Below are 20,603 nucleotides of genomic sequence, written 5' to 3' on the forward strand. Positions count from 1 at the left end.
AAAATAATAAAAAAGCATTGAAACATTTAATTTTGTGAAACAGAGTGGAAGAATGTTATGTGGCCAGAATGGGATTTGAGTTAATTTATTGTTGTTAATTTATTATTGCTTATTTTTGTCCAGTCATTTAATGACTGTATAATCTTGGACAGTTTTTTATCTGGATGCTTCAGTTCCTTCTTCCACAAGATGCCCTACCTATTCCTTCAAACTTTGTGAATGTAAATCAAGGCAGTGAATGATAAAAGAAGCTTGAAGAATTAAAAACATTATAAAAATGCAGGGTTTTCCTAGGCCAAATATCCAACTTCTGCCTTGAAGTTGGCCATTGAAGTATTGACATTCTGATGTGCACACACACCCATAAAATCTTTATCAAATTTCCCTCAGGGGTTGTTGATGGAGAAAATATAAGAGCTCTATTAGAAGGACAGGACATGTATAGTGATTAGAATAATTGAAACGATTTTCTATTAGGTCCTTGACCATCCTAAAAGGAATACAATCAATTTGCAGAATTTTAGCACCAACAAGGGCCTGAGAAGTTGTCTAATTTAAATCCTTAATTTTTACAAATGAGGAAATTGAGGTCACAAAGATCAAACTCTAGTTATTGTCAGAATAGGATTTAGATGTACCTACATGGGATTCTAGATAGACATATGCTGACTTCCATCAATTTCTTGCTAATACATCATATCTATCTATTGGGATGATTTGTGAACTAAGCCCATTTTTTTAAAAGTACATCTACTTTTTTTCATGTCCTTCAGACAGTGGGTATGGAAGAAAGTGATTCTGGAACCATATTCAAATGGCATTATTATGACTCAATATATTGCTCCCTGAAATGGTGATTTCATTTTTAAAAGGGAAAAAAGTGAATATTTAAGCAAAGGAATAAAAATAAATAATGGTATTTCAGATACATTGGTGGTTTAGAAAGCAGATGACTTTGCCATTTACTAACTCTATTTATAAGAGAGAAAAGACCACCCAAAATTTTAGAAAGAATGAAAAGCTGAGAGGGAATTCTAGAGACATCTAGGAGAATAATAACAAGAAATTTTCTTTTGAATGAATAGATGCACTTCTAAAAATCCTAGATCTTCTCATTATGTGGTTCCAGTTGTCTTGTTGCCATGTGAATATATCCTTTAAATGAAGATATTTAAATAAAGATGTTATTGCCTAGTATATCTTTTTCATCTATAGTATAGTTTTCAAAGACTTGCTTTTGCACAGTAAGAGAGCTCTGTAAACATTTTGTTTGAGAATAAAACTTAACTATGGAAGATAATAAATGTGGTATTGGTCAGACCCAGTGTAGCATATCTATATTTTTCTTTTTTTTTTTAATAAGAAGCACACATTTATGCATTAATGCTTGGATTTATATATCTCTCTCAATTAAAATTTCTACTTCTAGAACACACATTGCCCATGGGTGATGTAATGTGGCTAGTAACAAAAGAATGAGTATAGCAAGAACAGATCAACTGTTAGTTCATCTGTTTTTGTCTAAGAGAACTTTTAAATTGAATAGAACAAATCAATGAATGGGGCAGAAGCATCTTTCCAGAATAAAAAGCAGCACCTCTCATTAATATTTCATAAGTGACTTAAGCCCTCAGAACTCTAAGTGAAGGACACATAAAAAAGTAATGAAAGTTTAATTTTTAATCCCAGAGAATCCAAGTAGTAGGCTGAATAATTATTTTAGAAGCCTATATGATGCTAAGGCCAGGGCTCGAAATGAGATGTAGAAAGAAATGAATAGAATCTCCTTAACCAATCCTGAATCATCTGACCTTTCCCCACTAAGACTTCTGGTCAGTGGAAGGGAACCACATAAGAGAAGGGGAAGGAGAAGTGCCTTCTGTGGAAGTAGAAGGGCTTCAGGCAAAGTTGTTCCTTCTTAGAAGTGGAAAGCAAACAAAAATAAATGGCATAGAAAAGTAAGCTACATTAAATTTGGTGTCTGAAATGTGGGGAGTGGGTACCTATTCTGCAAGTGGCATTGAATGACAAATGACTTCTTGCTAATCCAAGCAAATTCACAAAGCAGAAATTACATACCTATCTCTTTACAATGTAATGAAACTGGAAGTTAGTGATAAAAAAAATTTTTTTTTAATTTTATTTATTTATTTGGCAGAGAGAGGCACAGTGAGAGAGGGAACACAAGAAGGGGAAGTGGGAGAGGGAGAAGCAGGCTTCCTGCCGAGGAGCCCGATGCGGGGCTTGATCCCAGGACCCTGGGATCGTGACCTGAGCTGAAGGCAGACGCTTAATGACTGAGCCACCCAGGCGCCCCCCCCAAATTTTTTTAATGTCCAAATACTTGGAAATTTATAAACTCTCTTTTAAATAGTTACTGAATTAAGGAAGGAAATAGAAAATGAAATGAAAGACCATGTAGAAAATAACAAAGAGGAAATGCTAGATAGATATCAAAATCTGTGAGACATGATGAAACTCAACTTCCAGGTAAAATCTTCAAAATCTTAAAGAAGGAACTAAAAATTGGAAATGTAGGGAAGTACAACAAGCTGAAACACTGGAGATCTTTCTTCCCTCTGAACCTTCTATCACCTCCCTCTCCTCTTCCCGGTACTCTCTAGCCTAGCCCACCCAGCTGGCCTTGCCAAGCATTCCCACATCTCCACACATCTTTAGATGGAATCAAATTCACAAAAGATTTCCTTTTGCTTTTTTAGACTTTGAAGCTATTCAGCTCCAGCCTTGGGATTGGTGGGGTTGGGGGGGCTATGACTTTTGGTCTGCCGAATATACTTGTTATCCTCAAGGGGATATGCTGGTTAGTCTCATGGCTGTGACTCACTGAATAGTTCTTAAGAATAAAACCCAAATGGCAGAGAAAGAAATAAGACCTCTGACAGCTGAAACTGGAATGTAACTGCAGCAAGCGAACACACTAGCTTAGGCTGAGGAGTATTTCCAGTTAAGCACATGTTGAAATTAATTTGAGTTCAGAGAAAGATGTTTCTAGAGATGGCAGGAAAAAGGGGAAATGGAGTGATGTTCAATAGTTTGCATTCTTTAGCATATTGGATTTGGAGTTTCGGCAGAGGTTAGAAACATTTGGTTGGTTTCTTAGCTCTGTTGTCAACACAGGTCTTTCCACAATTGCTTGGCCATCCTGAACTTTTGTAGTGGAGTGACAAAACATGCCATTGCTCCAGGTGAAATAATACTATTGGTTGGTGTAGTGGGAGCCAGGGAAAAGACTGAGATGGTAGCCCTGCTTAGTTGTGGAGGTGTGAGAGATTTACAGAACAGATCCTTGCCGTATGTAAAGGAGTTGCATGCTCACGGGGAGACTACAAACCCAATGGGACGAGTGAGACGCAGAGGCTATAGGTAAGGGCATCTATCAGGAGTGCTACAAGCTATTCAGAGGAATCAAGAGGATGGCCAGTTCTCTCGGCTATGAACACAATATTGCAGGGAAACATGAGAAAGGACTTCAACTCTCTCTTATATTAAGGGCAAGATATTTAACACCAGTAAGCGGCAATTTCCCTAATCTGTAATAGGAGTAGTAACATTAGTCTTCTCAAAAGGATTAAGAGGGATCATCCATTTATTTGTCTATTCATTCTCTAAATATTTATTGAACAGTTTCGATGCCAGGCACTATGCTAGGGGATGGGTATATAAAATAGATATTAAACAAGCAAGCATGCAACTGTGTAATTTCAAGTTGGGAAATGTGTCTTGAGGGTAAGAAACAGTCCTATGGGAGAAAATAACAGGGCTAATGACGTTAGTTGGATGGTCAGAGGTAGCTTCCCCAAGGATGGCACATTTTGGGTCTGAGGATGAGAGGGAGTTAGCAATGCAGAGTCCAGAGAAGGAGGATTCCAGCTGGGAGTGCTAATGTAGCCTTAGAGACTGAATTGAGAAAAAGAATCTCGACAAACTCAAAGAATTGTGAAGAGCCTAGTGTGGCTGGAATCGCAAAGGAGAGGAAGAGAGAAACAAGAGTTAGGCAGAAGCTTGACCTTGAAATGGCTTTGTAGATGGAGATGAAGAACCCAGACATGCTCAGTGCAAAGGGGAACAATTAGAATGTTCTTAGCACAGAGCCCGGAGCACAAGTGAGTGTTACTAAAAGTTAACCTGAGGATGATTCTGACGGTGATGTTGGGGAGATGAGAAAAGGAGGAGAATGTGACATGATGGAGTTTGCAATCATGTAGGTTCACACTTCTAGGTGAAACTAGACAAGTATTCCTGATTTTGGAAAAGCAGATTTTTAAAAGAATTAGATAAAGGATAAGTTTACTGATGGAGATATCAGAAGAGACACTGTTTCATGAGGCATAAAACACTATGAAATCATGAAACATAATAACAAAAACATAAGGAAATAATTTAAAAAAATTTTTTAAAGATTTTATTTATTTTTTTAATTATTTATTTAGAGAGAGAGCCTGAGCAGGGGGAGACGGGGAGAGGGAGAGAAAGAATCTCAAGCAGACTGTGCTCAGCGAGGAGCCCAATGTGGTGCTCTATCTCATGACCCTGAAATCATAACCTGAGCCAAAATCAAGAGTTGGATGCTCAACTGACTGAGCCACCCAGGCACCCCAAGGAAATAATTTTTTAATCCCTGTATGGCTTCTCTCATTTCTTATCACTCACTGTTTATTGTCTTATTTGAAATAGGGCCACATCCCCTCCTATGTGCCTAAATTAACCCAAGACTGGTCTGCTGGATCAAGTCTTTATTTAGCTAAGGGGCATTTCCACCTGAAGCTCACCTCACAGAAAGCCCCATGTTAAACACTGCTGCATGGGAGGATTCTGTCTTCAGCTCTTGGTTGGACCAAACCTATGCGCCAGCATATTTGGTTTGCTTTGAATTAACGTTTAATACTTTAAATAGATTTTTGGAATTGTTATATAAAAACAAATCTGGATACATAGCAAATACAAACAAACGAGCACATGCATTAAGATGGGGCTTTGGGACCTGATCCATTCCAGATGTTAAAGCTTACTGCTGACTGGGCTCTAGAGCTCACACTTAAATTTCATATGAACTGTGTTTTTCGGCCCTGTTTATTTTAGCTTTCTCTACAGGAAATCATTCCTTTGTAAGAACTCTGTTTTTGTTGTTTTTGTTTTAATGAGTAGTTTCTTTTCAAGAATTAGTTCAGTCTGATGAGCGCAAAAATCAGAAGTCATTTGGGTGTTCCACAGGCTACTGATTGTGGGTCACAGGCTATATACTGCATCTCTGGGCCTGAAACAATCAGTGTTAGCTGGATTAATAAGGCAATCAATGAGAAATCTGGGCCTGGCCCGCAGAACACTGGAATTCTGAACTGGCCCTAGTCATTTCTTTGCAAATGTGATCCAGTATAGAGAATGAATTTGATGTCATGCCTTTATAAGTGACTCTGGTATGGCTTCACCTGACATGTTAAGAAAAACTCCTTGTTCATATAAACCAGGCTTAAATACAAATCATCTTTCTGTAGGTTATACTGTAATAACAAACAGTCAATAGCAGTACAACAAATCAAAAACAATAACAAACAAAAAAATGTCTGTGGCTTACAATAGTATACATTTATTCTTTGCTCATGTAAACATGTTGGTTTGGGGTCACTGGCAGTTCTGCCGATCTGCTTACCTTGTCCCATCTGTCCCTGGGACCCAGGCTCTTGATCTTGTAAGAAAAGAAAGTAAAAGGTGGTTGAATCCTGCAGTGGCCCCCAAAGCTTCTCCCTGGAGATGGCATATTACTTTTGCTCACGTTATGTTGGTAAAGCAAACCCTATGGCCAAGCCCAGGCAATGGGAAGAATAATTATTAATTTTTCATGGGGAGGCATTGTAAGTCACATGGCAATGAGCAGAGATGTTAGATCCCATTACAGGGAGGGATTTAAATAATTAGGAAAAATAATACAGTCTATCCTAGTGCATAAGCACAAAAGAAAAAGGGGTTGTTATTGTTGTGGGGGAGGTGAAAATTCACAAGTCCTACAATACATATTGAATGCGGAATGGGCTGCAACAATATTTGAGATCACTTTAGAGCATTTGATGAACTTTATTTGTCTCTTTCAAAGGATTTGTGGTTAAGGTATTGTCATGTCCAGGATCCAGAGAGAATACAGGCTTTCAGATTTAATAAGGTTTCAGTTCCACAGAGACAAAGAAACACAGCCAAAATCAATTGTACTTTCTAGGTTTAGGGCCCTTGAGCCCTATAAGTTCCTCTTAAAACATTTGGACTGCAGCTGCCTTTCTCCTTGCTAAAATCCTTGAATTTCATTAGCGAGGCCCTGGGGAATGGCCCACTTTAGCTTGCTCTGATGCTATTTGGCTGTTTTTCTTCCTTCTTGTCATCTTCTAATAGGCAAAATACAAAAGAGAGACTACAGTCTTAGCAGAGGAGTGTGGAGCCCTGGAGGATCAGAGAGCAGGGTGATATCTTACTCTGTGTTTCCTGCTTCCTGGTTTCCAAGAGCTAGTATGTTTGTGTTGCTAACAAAAATTGAACCATCATACCATGCCTTAAAATTAATGAATCAACGAGCATTTGTCAAATACCTATTTGCAAAGTTCTATGTTAGATGCTAAAGGCGTGACAGACATTTTCTCCTCCTTCAAAGATTTGCTGTTTGGTTAGAGAGATATTTAGGATAACTTTAAGACAATATGTGAAATTCGTGTTACAGCTCTTAGAAAGAAACTGGTTTGGCATGAGTCAGTGGAGAGGCATGTGATTTTTAAGGTCTGTGTAACAGTCAATCATATGGCTGTACCCTAATTTATTTAATCACTCTCCTATTATTAGACACTTGGAATATTTTCAGTTCTTGTAATTATAGATCCACTCTGATGTGAACCCTTGTGTGTCTTTGCCTGTATCTCAAATGATTTCCTTATGGTAGAGTGTTAGGAGTGAAGTTACTGGGTCCAAAACTGAACATTTTGAAGACTCCTGATGCATACTGTCAAATTATTTCCCAGAAATTTGTATATGCTTCCACCAGTTGTGAATGGGAGCAACTGTGTTACCGTATCCCTGCCAGCTTTAAGTATCAGAACTTTTAAAATCTTCCCTTTATTGCCCATTTCCCTTGGCCTGGATGGATAATCCTTCAAGGCTCAATTTAAAGGTTATTTCCACTGACAAATATTCCATAATCCCCTGTTTGAGTTCAGGGTTTTGGGGTGAAGTCAGTTTCCTTTAAGGCCTTTTTATATCACCCTTTTTCTATTCTGAAATGAAATTCATAAGATGATATAACCTCAACACACATATAATATAAAAAAATAAAGTTGGAAATATAAGATTTAGGAGAAATAAAGTAAAAAATGTACATATTTATTTATTGCATTATGTTATAAGCCCGGGCAAGCTAGACTTGAAGACAAAATGAAACCTTAAGCTATTTTCTCTTTGAATCACTGTGAATGCCACAGTACAGACCCACGCTGACGTGGCTGTGTAGGTTGGTAACAAATTTTCTGAAATGGTTACCAACTCTTGTCAGATTTCCAGGAAAAAAACCCCCACAAAAATCTTCCTTTGATTTGTACTCTATTTATAATCTTGGAATATTCAGTGTTTACTAAAATTGGGCAGAAATATTTTGGGTTTGGTCTATAAAACAGAGCTAGATTTTACACTTAGTAATAGAACTGTCCCTTATATGAGTGTCACATGGGATATAGGATAATTTTTGTGTGTGACACAAAATTATCTCTCACATTTCAGGGTGTTTAGTGTCTTCGGTCCCCAGTCACTAAATGCCAATAGTGCCTAGCCACTACTGTGTTAGTTGATTAAAACAAAAACAAAAAATGTCTTCAGGGATTTCCAAAATGTCTACTTATGAGGTGCCTGGGTGGCTCAGTCAGTTAGGTGTCTGCCTTCAGCTCAGGTCATGATCTCTGGGTCCTGGGATCAAGCCCCACATTGGGCTCCCTGCTCAGCTGCTCCTCCAGCTTGTGTGCTCTCTCTCTCAAATAAATAAATAAAATCTTTAAAAAAAATGTGTAGTTGTGATACCTATTGAGAACCATTGTGTTAAGTAATAATATAGCACCCCATACTTTCCCAAACATAGCACTCATGCTTTTGGAAAAATATGCTTGCTTGTTGTAGGGTCCTTGTAAGCAGTGACTGACCCACCCAGGCCCTGGCACTTACTGATGCCTTGATAATGTTAGTTGAGAAAATGAATTAATATTTGGATAGCTAGATCTTCCAAAATAATTCTATATAACAGGAGTAGTATCTATATCCATGGAATCATTCCCGATTTTGTGAGAAACCTCTAGCGTTTCACCTTTCAAAATGTCAAGAATTGCAATAGCTATTCTTTAGTTCACATTTTTTATGACTAGGCATTTTGCTGAGGAATTCACACTATTGTTTCATCTATTTGCTTCAACAACCCCATGAGCCAGGCTTAGATTTAGTAACTTGCTCAGAAGTGCAGGGGCTCTGGCCAGGACTGTGTGACTCCATGGACTGTGCTCCTGGCCCTTATAAGACGTTGACTGTTGATTTAAAACAGGTGGTCTTTATTGTATGAAGGCAATTTTCTTCTGCTCTTAACTTTCTAAGAGTCAGAATACTGACCATTTTTTTTTTGACATCTATGGAAATACATGGTTTATCTTATTGGATCCATTGAGGAGTGTAATTTATAATTTGTAATTTCAAATAACCTTGCATTATTCAAGTTCTCATATTTGATTGGTTTATAAGCCTAGTGATGAAGTAAATTTGTTTTTCTAGAACTGTGTTTAAGATTTTTGTATCTATATAAATAGGTGAGATCAATCCGTAGTTTCATCTGTATTATCCATATTGGAATTTAGGAAGATAGTTCTGAGAAAAATTAGTTGGAGATTCTTCCATGTTTCAGGGTACCTTAGAACAAATTATCTATGGCAATTATTTGTTCCTTAAAAGTTTGAAATAATTGGGGCACCTGGGTGGCTGAGTTGGTTAGGTGTCAGACTCTTGATTTCGGCTCGGGTCATGATCTCAGGGTCATGAGATTGAGCCCTGCATCGGGCTCCATGCTCAGCAGGGAGTCTGCTTGAGACTCTCTCCCTCTGCCCCTCTTCCTACTCGTGCATGTCTCTCTCTCTCTCTCTAAGTAAAATCTTAAAAGAAAGTTTGAAATAATTGATGAGGTGGAACATTTTCTGGGAGTTTTGGGAGGGGAAGTAATTATTTGATAATGTTTTCAATTTTATCCATGGTTTATTGTCTATTCAGATTTTATTTCCCTTCTTGAGATAATTTTAGTGATTTATATTTTTTCTGGAAATAACCATTTCAATCATTCAGCTATATTAGCATAGAGTTGTACAAAGAATTATCATTCATATGAAATGAATGTATCAGTATCTGTGTATTTGTTGCATTTTTCTCATTTTTGGTTTGTCTATCTGTGTTTAATCTTGTTTTAGTTTTCTTTTTATTTTCTTTTATCTTTATTGACAAAGATATGTCTTAAATATCCCTATCCCCCAACCTACTCCCAAAAAACAATTCTTGAATGTATTCTTAAATTTAACATTATTTTGTATTTTATTATTAGGTTTTACTTTTAGTTTTACTTTATTATCCCTCATTGTAATACCTTTTTCCAATTTTTTTAAGTTGACTTTTTAAATTCTTTCTGTTATCTACTTTTCTGTTTCTTTCAATAATAAAGCAGTTTATTTATTTATTTATTTTTAAAGATTTTATTTATTTGACAGAGAGAGAGAGACAGAGAGAGAGGGAACACAAGCAGGGGGAGTGGGAGAGGGAGAAGCAGGCTTCCCGTGAAGCAGGGAGCCCGATGTGGGGCTTGATCCCAGGACCCTGGGATCATGACCTGAGCTGAAGGCAGACACTTAACGACTGAGCCACCCAGGCACCCTAATAATAAAGCAGTTTAGTCTAGGACTTCCTTTGATTACAGATTTGGCTGAAACTTGCATATTTTGATATATCATGTTATCATATTTTGCTGTTTTCTAAATAATCCAAAATTTTAAGTTTATCTCCCCTTTCACATTATAGAAATTAGTAGGAGAATGTTTTACATATTCTTATGCTTTTGGATTTTATTTGGCTTAAGATTTTGTATCAATATTTAGTGTTATTTTATTGTGCTGAAAAATTTCCCATATGTAACCCAAATTAGATTATGATTTATTCTGAATCTGCCATTTTCTCATCTCCAAATAATCCACCATCGCCAAAGTAATTTTGTTGATTAGGGTTACAGATCTATTTTGTTTTTCTATTTAGGTTCGAGATGATCAAACCTTACTTGGAAAAGTCTGTGGCAACGAAACCATCTCTCACATTAAATCCATTACTAATAGTATCTGGATCAGGCTTAAAATAGATGCTTCTGTTGTAAGAGCTAGTTTCAGAGCTGTTTATCAAGTCGGTAAGAAAATTTATGCCTTAATTTTTAAGTGTTTAATTTGTGTGATTGTAACATTTTAATTTCTTGAAATAATTTAGTCATTTTATGTCCTTTAGTAGCAAGGAAAAAATTCTAAGAGTAATATCACATTCCTGTATATTCCTATGCAGAACTAAACTTTGCAGTAAAAGTGAAGGCAAGAATCATTTATCTCTGAATGAACACTACTATCATTTTCATATTTACAGCTTGTGGAGGAGAATTAACTGGAGAAGGGGTCATTCGCTCACCTTTTTATCCTAATGTGTATCCAGGAGAAAGGATATGCAGGTGGACCATCCACCAGCCCCAAAGCCAAGTAGTTATTCTCAACTTCACGGCCTTTGAAATTGAAAGTTCTGCCCACTGTGATACAGATTATATTGAGGTAAGAGTAAAACATCTTTGAATACTTGTATTTGGTTGAACATTATTAAAAATATTATGTACATTATCCTCAGATCAGCTACATGCAACTAGTTTGTAAAGACCAATATCTCTATAGGTTCAAAAATTCTCAACAAAATACTAGCTAACTGAATTCAACAGCATATAAGGAGGAATATACACCATGACCAAGTGGGATTTTTCCCAAGGAATTCAAGGGTGGTATACATTCAAAAATCAGCTAAATGTCTATGCTGCCCAGAGCAATCTATACTTTCAACACCACCCTGATCAAAATACCAATGGTATTTTTCAAAGTGCTGGAACAAACAGTCCTAAAATTTGTTTGGAACCAGAAAAGACCCTGATTTGCCAAGGAAATGTTGAAAAAGAAAAACAAAACTGAGGGCATCATGTTGCCTGATTTCAAGCTCTATTACAAAGCTGTGATCATCAAGACAGCACGGTACTGGCACAAAAACATACACATAGACCAGTGGAACAGAATAGGGAGCCCAAATATGGACCCTCAACTCTATGGTAACTAATGTTCGACAAAGCAGGAAAAAATATCCAATGGACAAAAGACAGTGTCTTCAATAAATGTTGCTGGGAAAATTGGACAGCTATATACAGAAGAATGAAACTTGACTATTCTTTTACACCATACACAAAGATAAACTCTAAATGGATGAAAGATCTCAAAGTGAGACAGGAATCCATCAAAATCCTAAAGGAGAACATAGGCAGTAACCTCCTTGACATTGGCCACAACAACTTTCAAGACATGTCTCCAAAGGCAAGGGAAACAAAAGCGAAAATGAACTTTTGGGACTTCATCAAGATAAAAAGCTTGACACAGCAAAGGAAACAGTCAACAAAACAAAGAGGCAATCCACGAAATGGGAGAAGATATTTGCAAATGACACTACAGATAAAGGGCTGGTATCCAAGCTCTATAAAAAACTTCTCAAACTCAACATCCAAAAAACAAATAATCAAGTCAAAAAATGGGCAGAAGACATGAACAGACACTTCTCCAAAGAAGACATACAGATGGCTAACAGGCATATGAAAAAATGATCATCCTCACTAGCCATCAGGGAAATTCAAATCAAAACCACCCTGAGATACCACCTTACACAAGTTAGAATGGCAAAAATTGACAAGGCAAGAAACAACAAATGTTGGAGAGGTTGTGGAGAAAGGGGAACCCTCTTACACTGTTGGTGGGAATGTAAGTTGGTACAGCCACTTTGGAAAACAGTGTAGAGGTTCCTCAAAAAGTTAAAAGTAGAGCTACCCTATGACCCAGCAATTGCACAATTGGGCATTTACCCCAAAGATACAGATGTAGTGAAAAGAAGGGCCACATGCACCCCAATGTTCATAGTAGCAATGTCCACAGTAGCCAAACTGTGGAAAGAGCCGAGATGCCCTTCAACAGACGAATGGATAAAGAAGATGTGGTCCACATATACAATGGAATATTACTCAGCCATCAGAAAGGATGAATACCCAAATTTTGCATCCACATGGATGGGACTGGAAGAGATTATGCTAAGTGAAATAAGTCAAGCAGAGAAAGTCAATTATATGGTTTCACTTATTTGTGGAACATAAGGAATAGCAGGGAGGACATTAGGAGAAGGAAGGGAAAAATGAAGGGGGGGGGAATCAGAGGGAGAGGTGAACCATGAGAGACTATGGACTCCAGGAAACAAACTGAGGGTTTTATTTATTTTCTTTTTATTTTATTATTTTTTAAGATTTTATTTATTTGAGACAGAGAGAATGAGAGAGAGAGAGCACATGAGAGGGGAGAGGGTCAGAGGGAGAAGCAGGCTCCCTGCCGAGGAGGGAGCCCGATGTGGGACTCGATCCAGGGACTCCAGGATCATGACCTGAGCCGAAGGCAGTTGCTTAACCAACTGAGCCACCCAGGCGCCCCAAACTGAGGGTTTTAGAGGGGAAGGGGGTGGGGGTTGGGTTAGCCTGGTGATGGATATTAAAGAGGGCACTATTGCATGGAGCACTGGGTGTTGTATGCAAACTATGAATCATGGAACACTACATAGAAAACTAATGATGTACTGTATAGTAACTAACATAAAATAAAAATAAATAAATAAAAATTAAAAAAAGGAAAAAAAAAGATTTTCAAAATCTCTACACGATTTCACCAATTGTATTTATAACATAATTTCTTATTTTTCCTGAAATCATTTTGCCAAAAATTGAATTCAGTTTGGTGGGTATAAATATAATTTTCACCATTAAAACATTGGATGAAAAAAAAGTAAAATAAAATAAAGGAAAAAATCTCCCACATGATTACCTCAATAGATGTAGAAAAAGCATTTTGCCAAAATCCAACATCTTTTCATGATAAAAACACTCACCAAACTAGGAATAGAAGGGAAAATTGTGCAAAATTGTGAAAGTAGGCCCTTTCCTTACACCATACACAGAAATTAATTAAAAATGGATCATAGACCTAAGTGTGGGAGCTGAAACAGTGAAACTTTTAGAAGAAAACATAGGCATATTTGTGACCTAGGTTAGGCAAAGACTTCCTAGATATGACAAAAGAAAAAAGAGAAAATTGGACTTCATCAAAATTAAAAACAATCTAATTTTTAAAGTGGGCAAAGAATCTAAATACATATTTCTTCAAAGAATATACACAAATAGCCAATAAGCACATGAAAAGATGCTGAATATCACTAATCTTCAGAAAATACAAATCAAACCATGATGAGATACTGCTTCACAAGCACTAGGATGGCTATAACTCAGAAGTCACAACATAGCGAGTGTTGGCAAGGACATAGAAAAATTGGAAACTTCTTACAGTTATACGCTGCTAGTGAGCATATATAATGGTACAGCCACTTCAGAACACAGTTGCAAATTCCACAAGAAGTTAAACATTTGATCCAGTGATTACCATTTATCATTTGACCCAGCAATTCCATTCCTACGTGTATGTCCAAAGGAAATGAAAATATGTGTCCACACAAAAATTTGTACATAAATGACTACAATCATTATTCTTGGTAGCCAAAAAGTAGAAACAATATAAATATCCATCAACTGATGAATGGATTATTAAAAAGTGGTATATCCATACAATGGAATATTATATGGCATTAAAAAGGAATGAAGAAATGACACGTTACATGGATGAAATTTGAAAACAGGTTAAATGAAAGCAGCTAGTCACACAAGACCATGTAGTGCGTGATTTTATTTATTTGAATGTCCAGCATGGACAATCTGAGCCTGGGGTTTGAGGGAAATGGGGAATAAATGCTAATAGGTATGGAGTTTCTTTAGGGGTGACTAAAATTTATTTTTATGACATTAATAAAATCTTTCAGAAATAATTATTCTTTTTTTTTAAAGATTTTATTTATTTATTTGACAGAGAGAGAGACAGCAAGAAAGGGAACACAAGCAGGGGGAGTGGGAGAGGGAGAAGCAGGCTTCCCGCTGAGCAGGGAGCCCGATGTGGGACTCAATCCCAGGACTCTGGCATCATGACCCAAGCTGAAGGCAGACGCTTAATGACTGAGCCACCCAGGCGCCCCCAGAAATAATTATTCTTAAGAACAGTTGCACTGGGTATTATATAAGACAGATGAATCACAGACCTGTACCCCTGAAACAAACAATATATTATATGTTAATTAATTGAATTTAAATTAAAAAAGCAGTTTTCCAAAATAATATCTAACAAAATAAACTTGAATATACTTAAAATTTTTTTTTTTTTTTTTACTTAGATTGGTAGCAGTTCCATTTTGGATTCTCCTGAAAATAAGAAATATTGTGGCACAGACATACCTTCATTTATAACATCTGTGTACAATTTTCTTTATGTCATATTTGTGAAAAGTTCTTCTACTGAAAATCGTGGTTTCATGGCTAAATTCAGTTCTGCAGACTTGGGTAAGATACTGACATTTTCTCCTGCTTTGCATTTGGGCCGAAAAAGTAAACAGCAGAAATAAATTATTATAGAAAATTCATCTATACTGTAGATGTGTAGTTATCGACATTATAAAAGTTTTAAAGTACATTCAAAGGCAAAGAAAAAATATATTTCCTAATCAGTATATATCAATAGTTAACCGATTTCTATTAATAAGAGGAAAACTAGGTTTTCTTAAGTGGCATATGAGGAACATGTTTCTTTTTCAGCTTCTAAGAGGTTATGATCAGATTATTTTATTTTGAATTCCAGGTAGCTTGTTGGTTAGTTATTCTAATAATGATTATCATTTTTATTTCAACAGCATGTGGAAAAATTCTGACAGAGTCAACAGGAATCATTCAAAGTCCTGGCCATCCAAATATCTACCCTCATGGCATCAATTGTACCTGGCATATATTAGTCCAACCTGGCCACCTGATTCATCTGATATTCAGGGTGTTTCATCTGGAGTTTCATTATAATTGCACAAATGACTATTTGGAAGTTTATGACACTGGTTCTGAGACATCTCTTGGGAGGTAAAAATATATATGTGTATTTTAACTAAAAAAAACCTTTCTGCTTTCTTGCTTTCCTACTGCAGTGAAGGATGTTAAAATCTACCATGTTGTGTTATAAAAACCAGTTGAGATCAACCCACTCCTCAATGACCGTTTCTACGTCAGTAGAAATTGGTCTTCAGTAATTAAGTTTTGACATATGTGTATACCCATGAAAGCATTACCAAAATCAAGATAATGTACATGTCTATTACTCCTATTATAATTCCTCACTCTGTCCCTCATTCCCATCCCCAGGAAACCACCAACCTTTTCTATCACTGTAAATTAATTTGTATATTCTAGAATTGTATAAAAATGGGATTATATTGTATGTACTCTTTTTTTGTCTGGCTTTTCTTAGCATAATTTTTTGTTGGTGTTGTTGAGCTTCTTGGATCTGAGGGTTTATAGTTTCATCAAACTGAAAATTTTTTGGTTGTTTTTTCTTGGAATAATTTATCTGTCTCTTCTCCCCTTTGGGGACTCTGATTACAAGTATCTTAGGCCATTTGATATTGTCCCACAGCTTACTGATGAACTCTGCTCATTTGATTTTGAGTTTTTTGTTCTCTGTGTGTTTCATTTTGGAAAGTTTCTGTTTCTGTGTATTTGAGTGCACTAATCTTTTTTTCTGCAATGTCTATTCTGCTATAAATTCTACCAAGTGTATTTTTCATTTTAGGTATTATAATTTTCATTTCTGGAAGTTCAATTTGAATCATCTTTTATATCTTCCATGTCTCTACTTTACATATTTTTTTCCTTTAGCTTCTTAAATCTCTGTGATACAGTTATGACTGTTTTAATGTTTTTATCTGCTAATTCAGTCATCTGTGTCATTTCTTGGTGTGTTCTGATTGATCAGTTTTTCTTCTCATTATGGGTTCTACTTTCGTCCTTTTCATGCTTGGTAATATTTGATAGGATGCCAGACATTTTCAATTTTGCGTTTTTGTGCAGTGGACATTATTGCATTTCTGTATGTGTTTTTGAGCTTTGTGGGTTTTTTTAAATTTGATTTCCAGTTAGTGAAGATACAGTGTAATATTAGTTTCAGTTGTGCAGTATAGTGATTCAACCCTTCCATATAACACCCGGTGCTCATCACAAGTGCACTTCTTAATTCCCATCACCTGTTTTTTTTTTTTTTTAAAGATTTTATTTATTTATTTGAGAGACAGAGAGAATGAGAGAGAAAGCACATGAGATGGGGGGAGGGTCAGAGGGAGAAGCAGACTCCCTGCTGAGCAGGGAGCCCGATGCGGGACTCGATCCAGGGACTCCAGGATCATGACCTGAGCCGAAGGCAGTCACTTAACCAACTGAGCCACCCAGGCGCCCCCATCACCTGTTTAATACATCCCCCTGCTCCCCTTCCCTTCTGGTAATCATCAGTTTGTTATAATTAAGAGTCTATTTCTTGGTTTGTCTCTCTCCCTCTCTCTCTCTCTTTTCTCCTTTGCTCGTTTGTTTCTTAAATTCCACATATGTTGAACTTTGTTTTAGAAATGCATTAAGGCTCTTGGAAACAGCTTGATCATTTCCGGTTTTGCTTTTAAACTCATTTATTGTCTCTGAAGAATCATTGTCCTTCATTGCTTGATATCCAGTATCTTGAGATCCACTGATTTATATCTTTTTGTCCAGACCAGATTTTCAGTTGTTTCAGGTGAAAGGTTATATCCAGCCCCGTTATTACATCTTTGTTGGAAATGGAAATCTCTTGATTTCTTTTTTATTTCTTCTTACTTTCATTTTCTTTTTTTTTCTCATCCATTTTAAACATTTTCCCTTTATTCATTATTTTCTTAAATTTATTTCATCTCCTAGTATTATTCTCCCTCTTTATTTTTTCTCTTACTCCTAATCTTTTATTTTTAAAACTTTCTTCTTCTGAGTAAAACTGGTTCTATTTAGCAAAAATTTAACATGGCTTGGTAACCAAACTTTTACTTCTGCATAGGCCAGCTGTTTAAAGATAATAGAGTCCACCTCTATAGGGCTCCTTATTCTAGGCACTGTTCTCATCCTCTTATATACAATATATGAACTCATAAAATTCTCAAAACAATTCTATGAAGTCGGTGCTATCATGATACCCATTTTAGAGATGGGAAAACTGAGGTATCAAGGTTGCGTGATCTGCTTAAAGTCATAATGCCTCCAGAGTGCCTGGGTGGCTCAGTCGGTTAAGCATCTGCTTCAGCTCAGGTCATGATCCCAGGGTCCTGGGATCGAGCCCCACACTGGATTCTCTGCTCAGCAGGGAGCCTGCTTCTCCCTCTCCCTCTGCTGCTCCCCCTGCTTGTACTTTCTGTCAAATAAGTAAATAAATAAAATATTTTAAAAATATAAAGTCATAATGCCTCCAAGTGATGGAGTTGACTCTAGAATCAGTGTTCTATGAGTTTATGGTATATACTTTCCCTTTATTGTGTAACTTTACATATTTTTATTAATAAGTTCATTAATATGCTATACAGTGACTTAGTATAGCTTGCAATTTCTTGTTTCATTAAACTTCTTATGCATGAAAAGCCACACAGCTAGGTACACACATATAACCATTTCAGGGAAGTAACCATGAATAGGATGATCTTCAGCAACTTTGTAAGTGTTTTGTGCTTGAAATATATTTGTTTTTAAAGGTTAATAGGGGGTATTATTTTTTATTTTTATCTTTACATGTCCTAATTTTTGGTACATCATTTCAAGTATACTAAAAGTTTTTAAATCTGTGTTCTTTCTTGGTTTCAAACAGATATTGTGGAAAATCAATCCCGCCCTCTCTTACCAGTAGTACCAACTCATTAATGCTTATATTTGTGGCTGACTCTGACCTTGCTTATGAAGGCTTTTTAATAGACTATGAAGCAACTGATGCATCAGCAGGTAACACAACATTGTATACTTGGTTTCACTCACTCCATTACAACATAGTACTATGAGAATACTTCATCCCTAAGCCCGTGGCACATAATGAAAGCTAATTTAGAAAAGAGTATAGTGACTTCAGTGCCTTCCTTATTAAAAATAATAATTAGACTGCAGTATTGTATCAATGTTAAATTTTCAAATTAACATAATTGTAAGTGTTCTGTAAGAGAATGTTTTTATTCTTAGGAATGATACATTGATGTTTTTAGGGGTAAAGACATGCCATGTCTCTAAAATATTCTCACTTGGTTCAGATAATAAGTGAATGAGTAAGTTAGAAAAAGAGACAGAGATAAAGCAATGAGGACAAAACACAAATAAGTAGTAAATCTAGGTAAAAAGAATTTGGGAGCTAGTTCTTACAACTTTTCAAGTTTAGAATTCTATCAAAATAAAAAGTTACTTATGAGACTGAATACTAATTTTAAGAAATTAGAGAAAGATTTCCTAGATGCTTATCTTTTAAAGCCCCCACCCCATAAATAAATAAATAAATAAATAAATAAATAAATAATTTTTTATAATATTATAATTAATTAATTTGTTTATTAAAAACTTCCACTCAGAATCCCTTCCCAATTTCTCATTTATTTCTTCTCAGAGTACCTGGCCACTATACTTTATTTTATGCAAAACTGCTGTTCTCCGGCAGTTTAAGTTCTGTGTTTGGGTAGTATGACTTTAGATTTCTCCAGAATCCTGAGTGTGAGTGATTCATGCACTTTTCTTTCCTGAGGGCCCCATTCCATGAAACAGTTTATTATCCAGCTCAAGCACATGGGAAATTGAATCCCCAGCAATTACAATAGTTTATGTTAAACAGCTGACGTTTTTACTGGACTTCGTCCAGGTGTTTAACATCCAATGACCAAAATTGGCTTTTTAAGAAATTACAGTGTGCACACAATTTTCCATACTTCTGTGGTTTTATCTGCCTCATATATTTGGCCCAAACCACACTGAATATTGGATTAGGATTTGAAGCAAGTCCCTTGAACTCTTTGGGCCACAGTTTTCTCATCTGTAAAATTAAGGAGTTGGATTTGATAATCTTTGAGATGTCTTCTGGCTCCAATCAGCTATGAACACGAGTTTAATTTGCTGCATGAATCAACTGGCTGTGTCTTAGAAAATATACATGCTGGTGGGGCCTGCTGAAAATATTATGGAAATCTTTGTAACAATGTGCAAAGTAAGACATAGCTCTGTAATGACTAAAGCAGCTCCACTAATAACCACGCTAGCTTATAAGGCCATAGCAAGTGCAGTAAGAGCCAAGAGCAACCCAAATAATCTGGCAGGAAGGATATTAAAGTTAAATTTTAATTGTGAAAGAAGGTTTTCAGAAAGATAAGATGCAGGTAAAATAAAAGAAAGATGAGGAAAAGGAAAGAAGCAAAACTGGAGAGAAAAAGAAGCTGATAAAGAAAGGCAACATGGGGCGCCTGGGGGGCTCAGTCAGTTAAGTTTATGTTGCTGTAAAATGTTATCTGATTTTTTACTTTTTAATATTTTTGCCTCTTCCACCTACTTTTAAAAAATGGTAAACAGGGGCGCCTGGGGGGCTCAGTCGGTTAAGTGTCTGCCTTCGGCTCAGGTCATGATCTCAGGGTCCTGGGATCGAGCCCCGCATCGGGCTCCCTGCTCAGTGGGGAGTCTGCTTCTCCCTCTGTCCCTCCTGCTCTCTCTCCCCCAAATAAATAAATAAATAAACAAACAAACAAATAAATAAATAAATAAAAAGAAAGACAACACAAGAGAAGATATTTGACAAAAAGAGAAGGGAATCCTGAGATGGCAAACTCTGACTCTTCGATCTGCCTCCCTGGGTGATAATCATCACTTTGGCTTCTGTCTGGTCCAGACAGGGCTGAAATCACAGACAAGGGAGTGTTCACTTTCCGTCTTTGGCCAAGCCTGGCTGACCACTGTGCTCCTGCCCTTTGCTGGGTGAACTCATCGGTCTGACTAATAGCCAAATATTCTAACCAGCAATCAGATGACAGACCCAGGAAGCCATATGGCACACTCAACTTACCACTTTGGAGCCTGTCTCAGTTTCCCATTGGGCAGGACGTGAATGAATTGGCTGTCATGAATCGTTGAGGGTGGCCTTGCAGGATGGTTCAGGGAGGGTCTGATGTGCGGGTTGTGCAGGCAACTGCCAGCCAGTGGGCTAACCTTCCAGGCAGTCTGAGTCCTAGGGGGCTGCCCACCTGGAAATAGAAGGTGTGGGGATGCTTTGTTTTCAGATGTCACCTTA

General features: G+C 36.8%; 1 protein-coding gene across 1 annotated transcript in view; it reads left to right on the plus strand.

The window, feature by feature from the left end:
- CUBN (cubilin) overlaps nt 1-20,603 on the plus strand; it is a 265,058-nt gene that overhangs the window by 40,699 nt on the left and 203,756 nt on the right. Inside the window, exons 18-22 of the mRNA XM_073879866.1 lie at nt 10,312-10,456; nt 10,684-10,862; nt 14,650-14,815; nt 15,163-15,379; nt 18,165-18,295. Of these exons, the coding sequence (XP_073735967.1) occupies nt 10,312-10,456; nt 10,684-10,862; nt 14,650-14,815; nt 15,163-15,379; nt 18,165-18,295 (838 nt within the window). The remainder of the gene's footprint in view (nt 1-10,311; nt 10,457-10,683; nt 10,863-14,649; nt 14,816-15,162; nt 15,380-18,164; nt 18,296-20,603) is intronic.

Source organism: Callorhinus ursinus, unplaced genomic scaffold (assembly GCF_003265705.2).
Source record: "Callorhinus ursinus isolate GAN/ISIS: 27379988/994484 unplaced genomic scaffold, GSC_fseal_2.0 scaffold36, whole genome shotgun sequence".
Taxonomy (NCBI): Eukaryota; Metazoa; Chordata; class Mammalia; order Carnivora; family Otariidae; genus Callorhinus; species Callorhinus ursinus.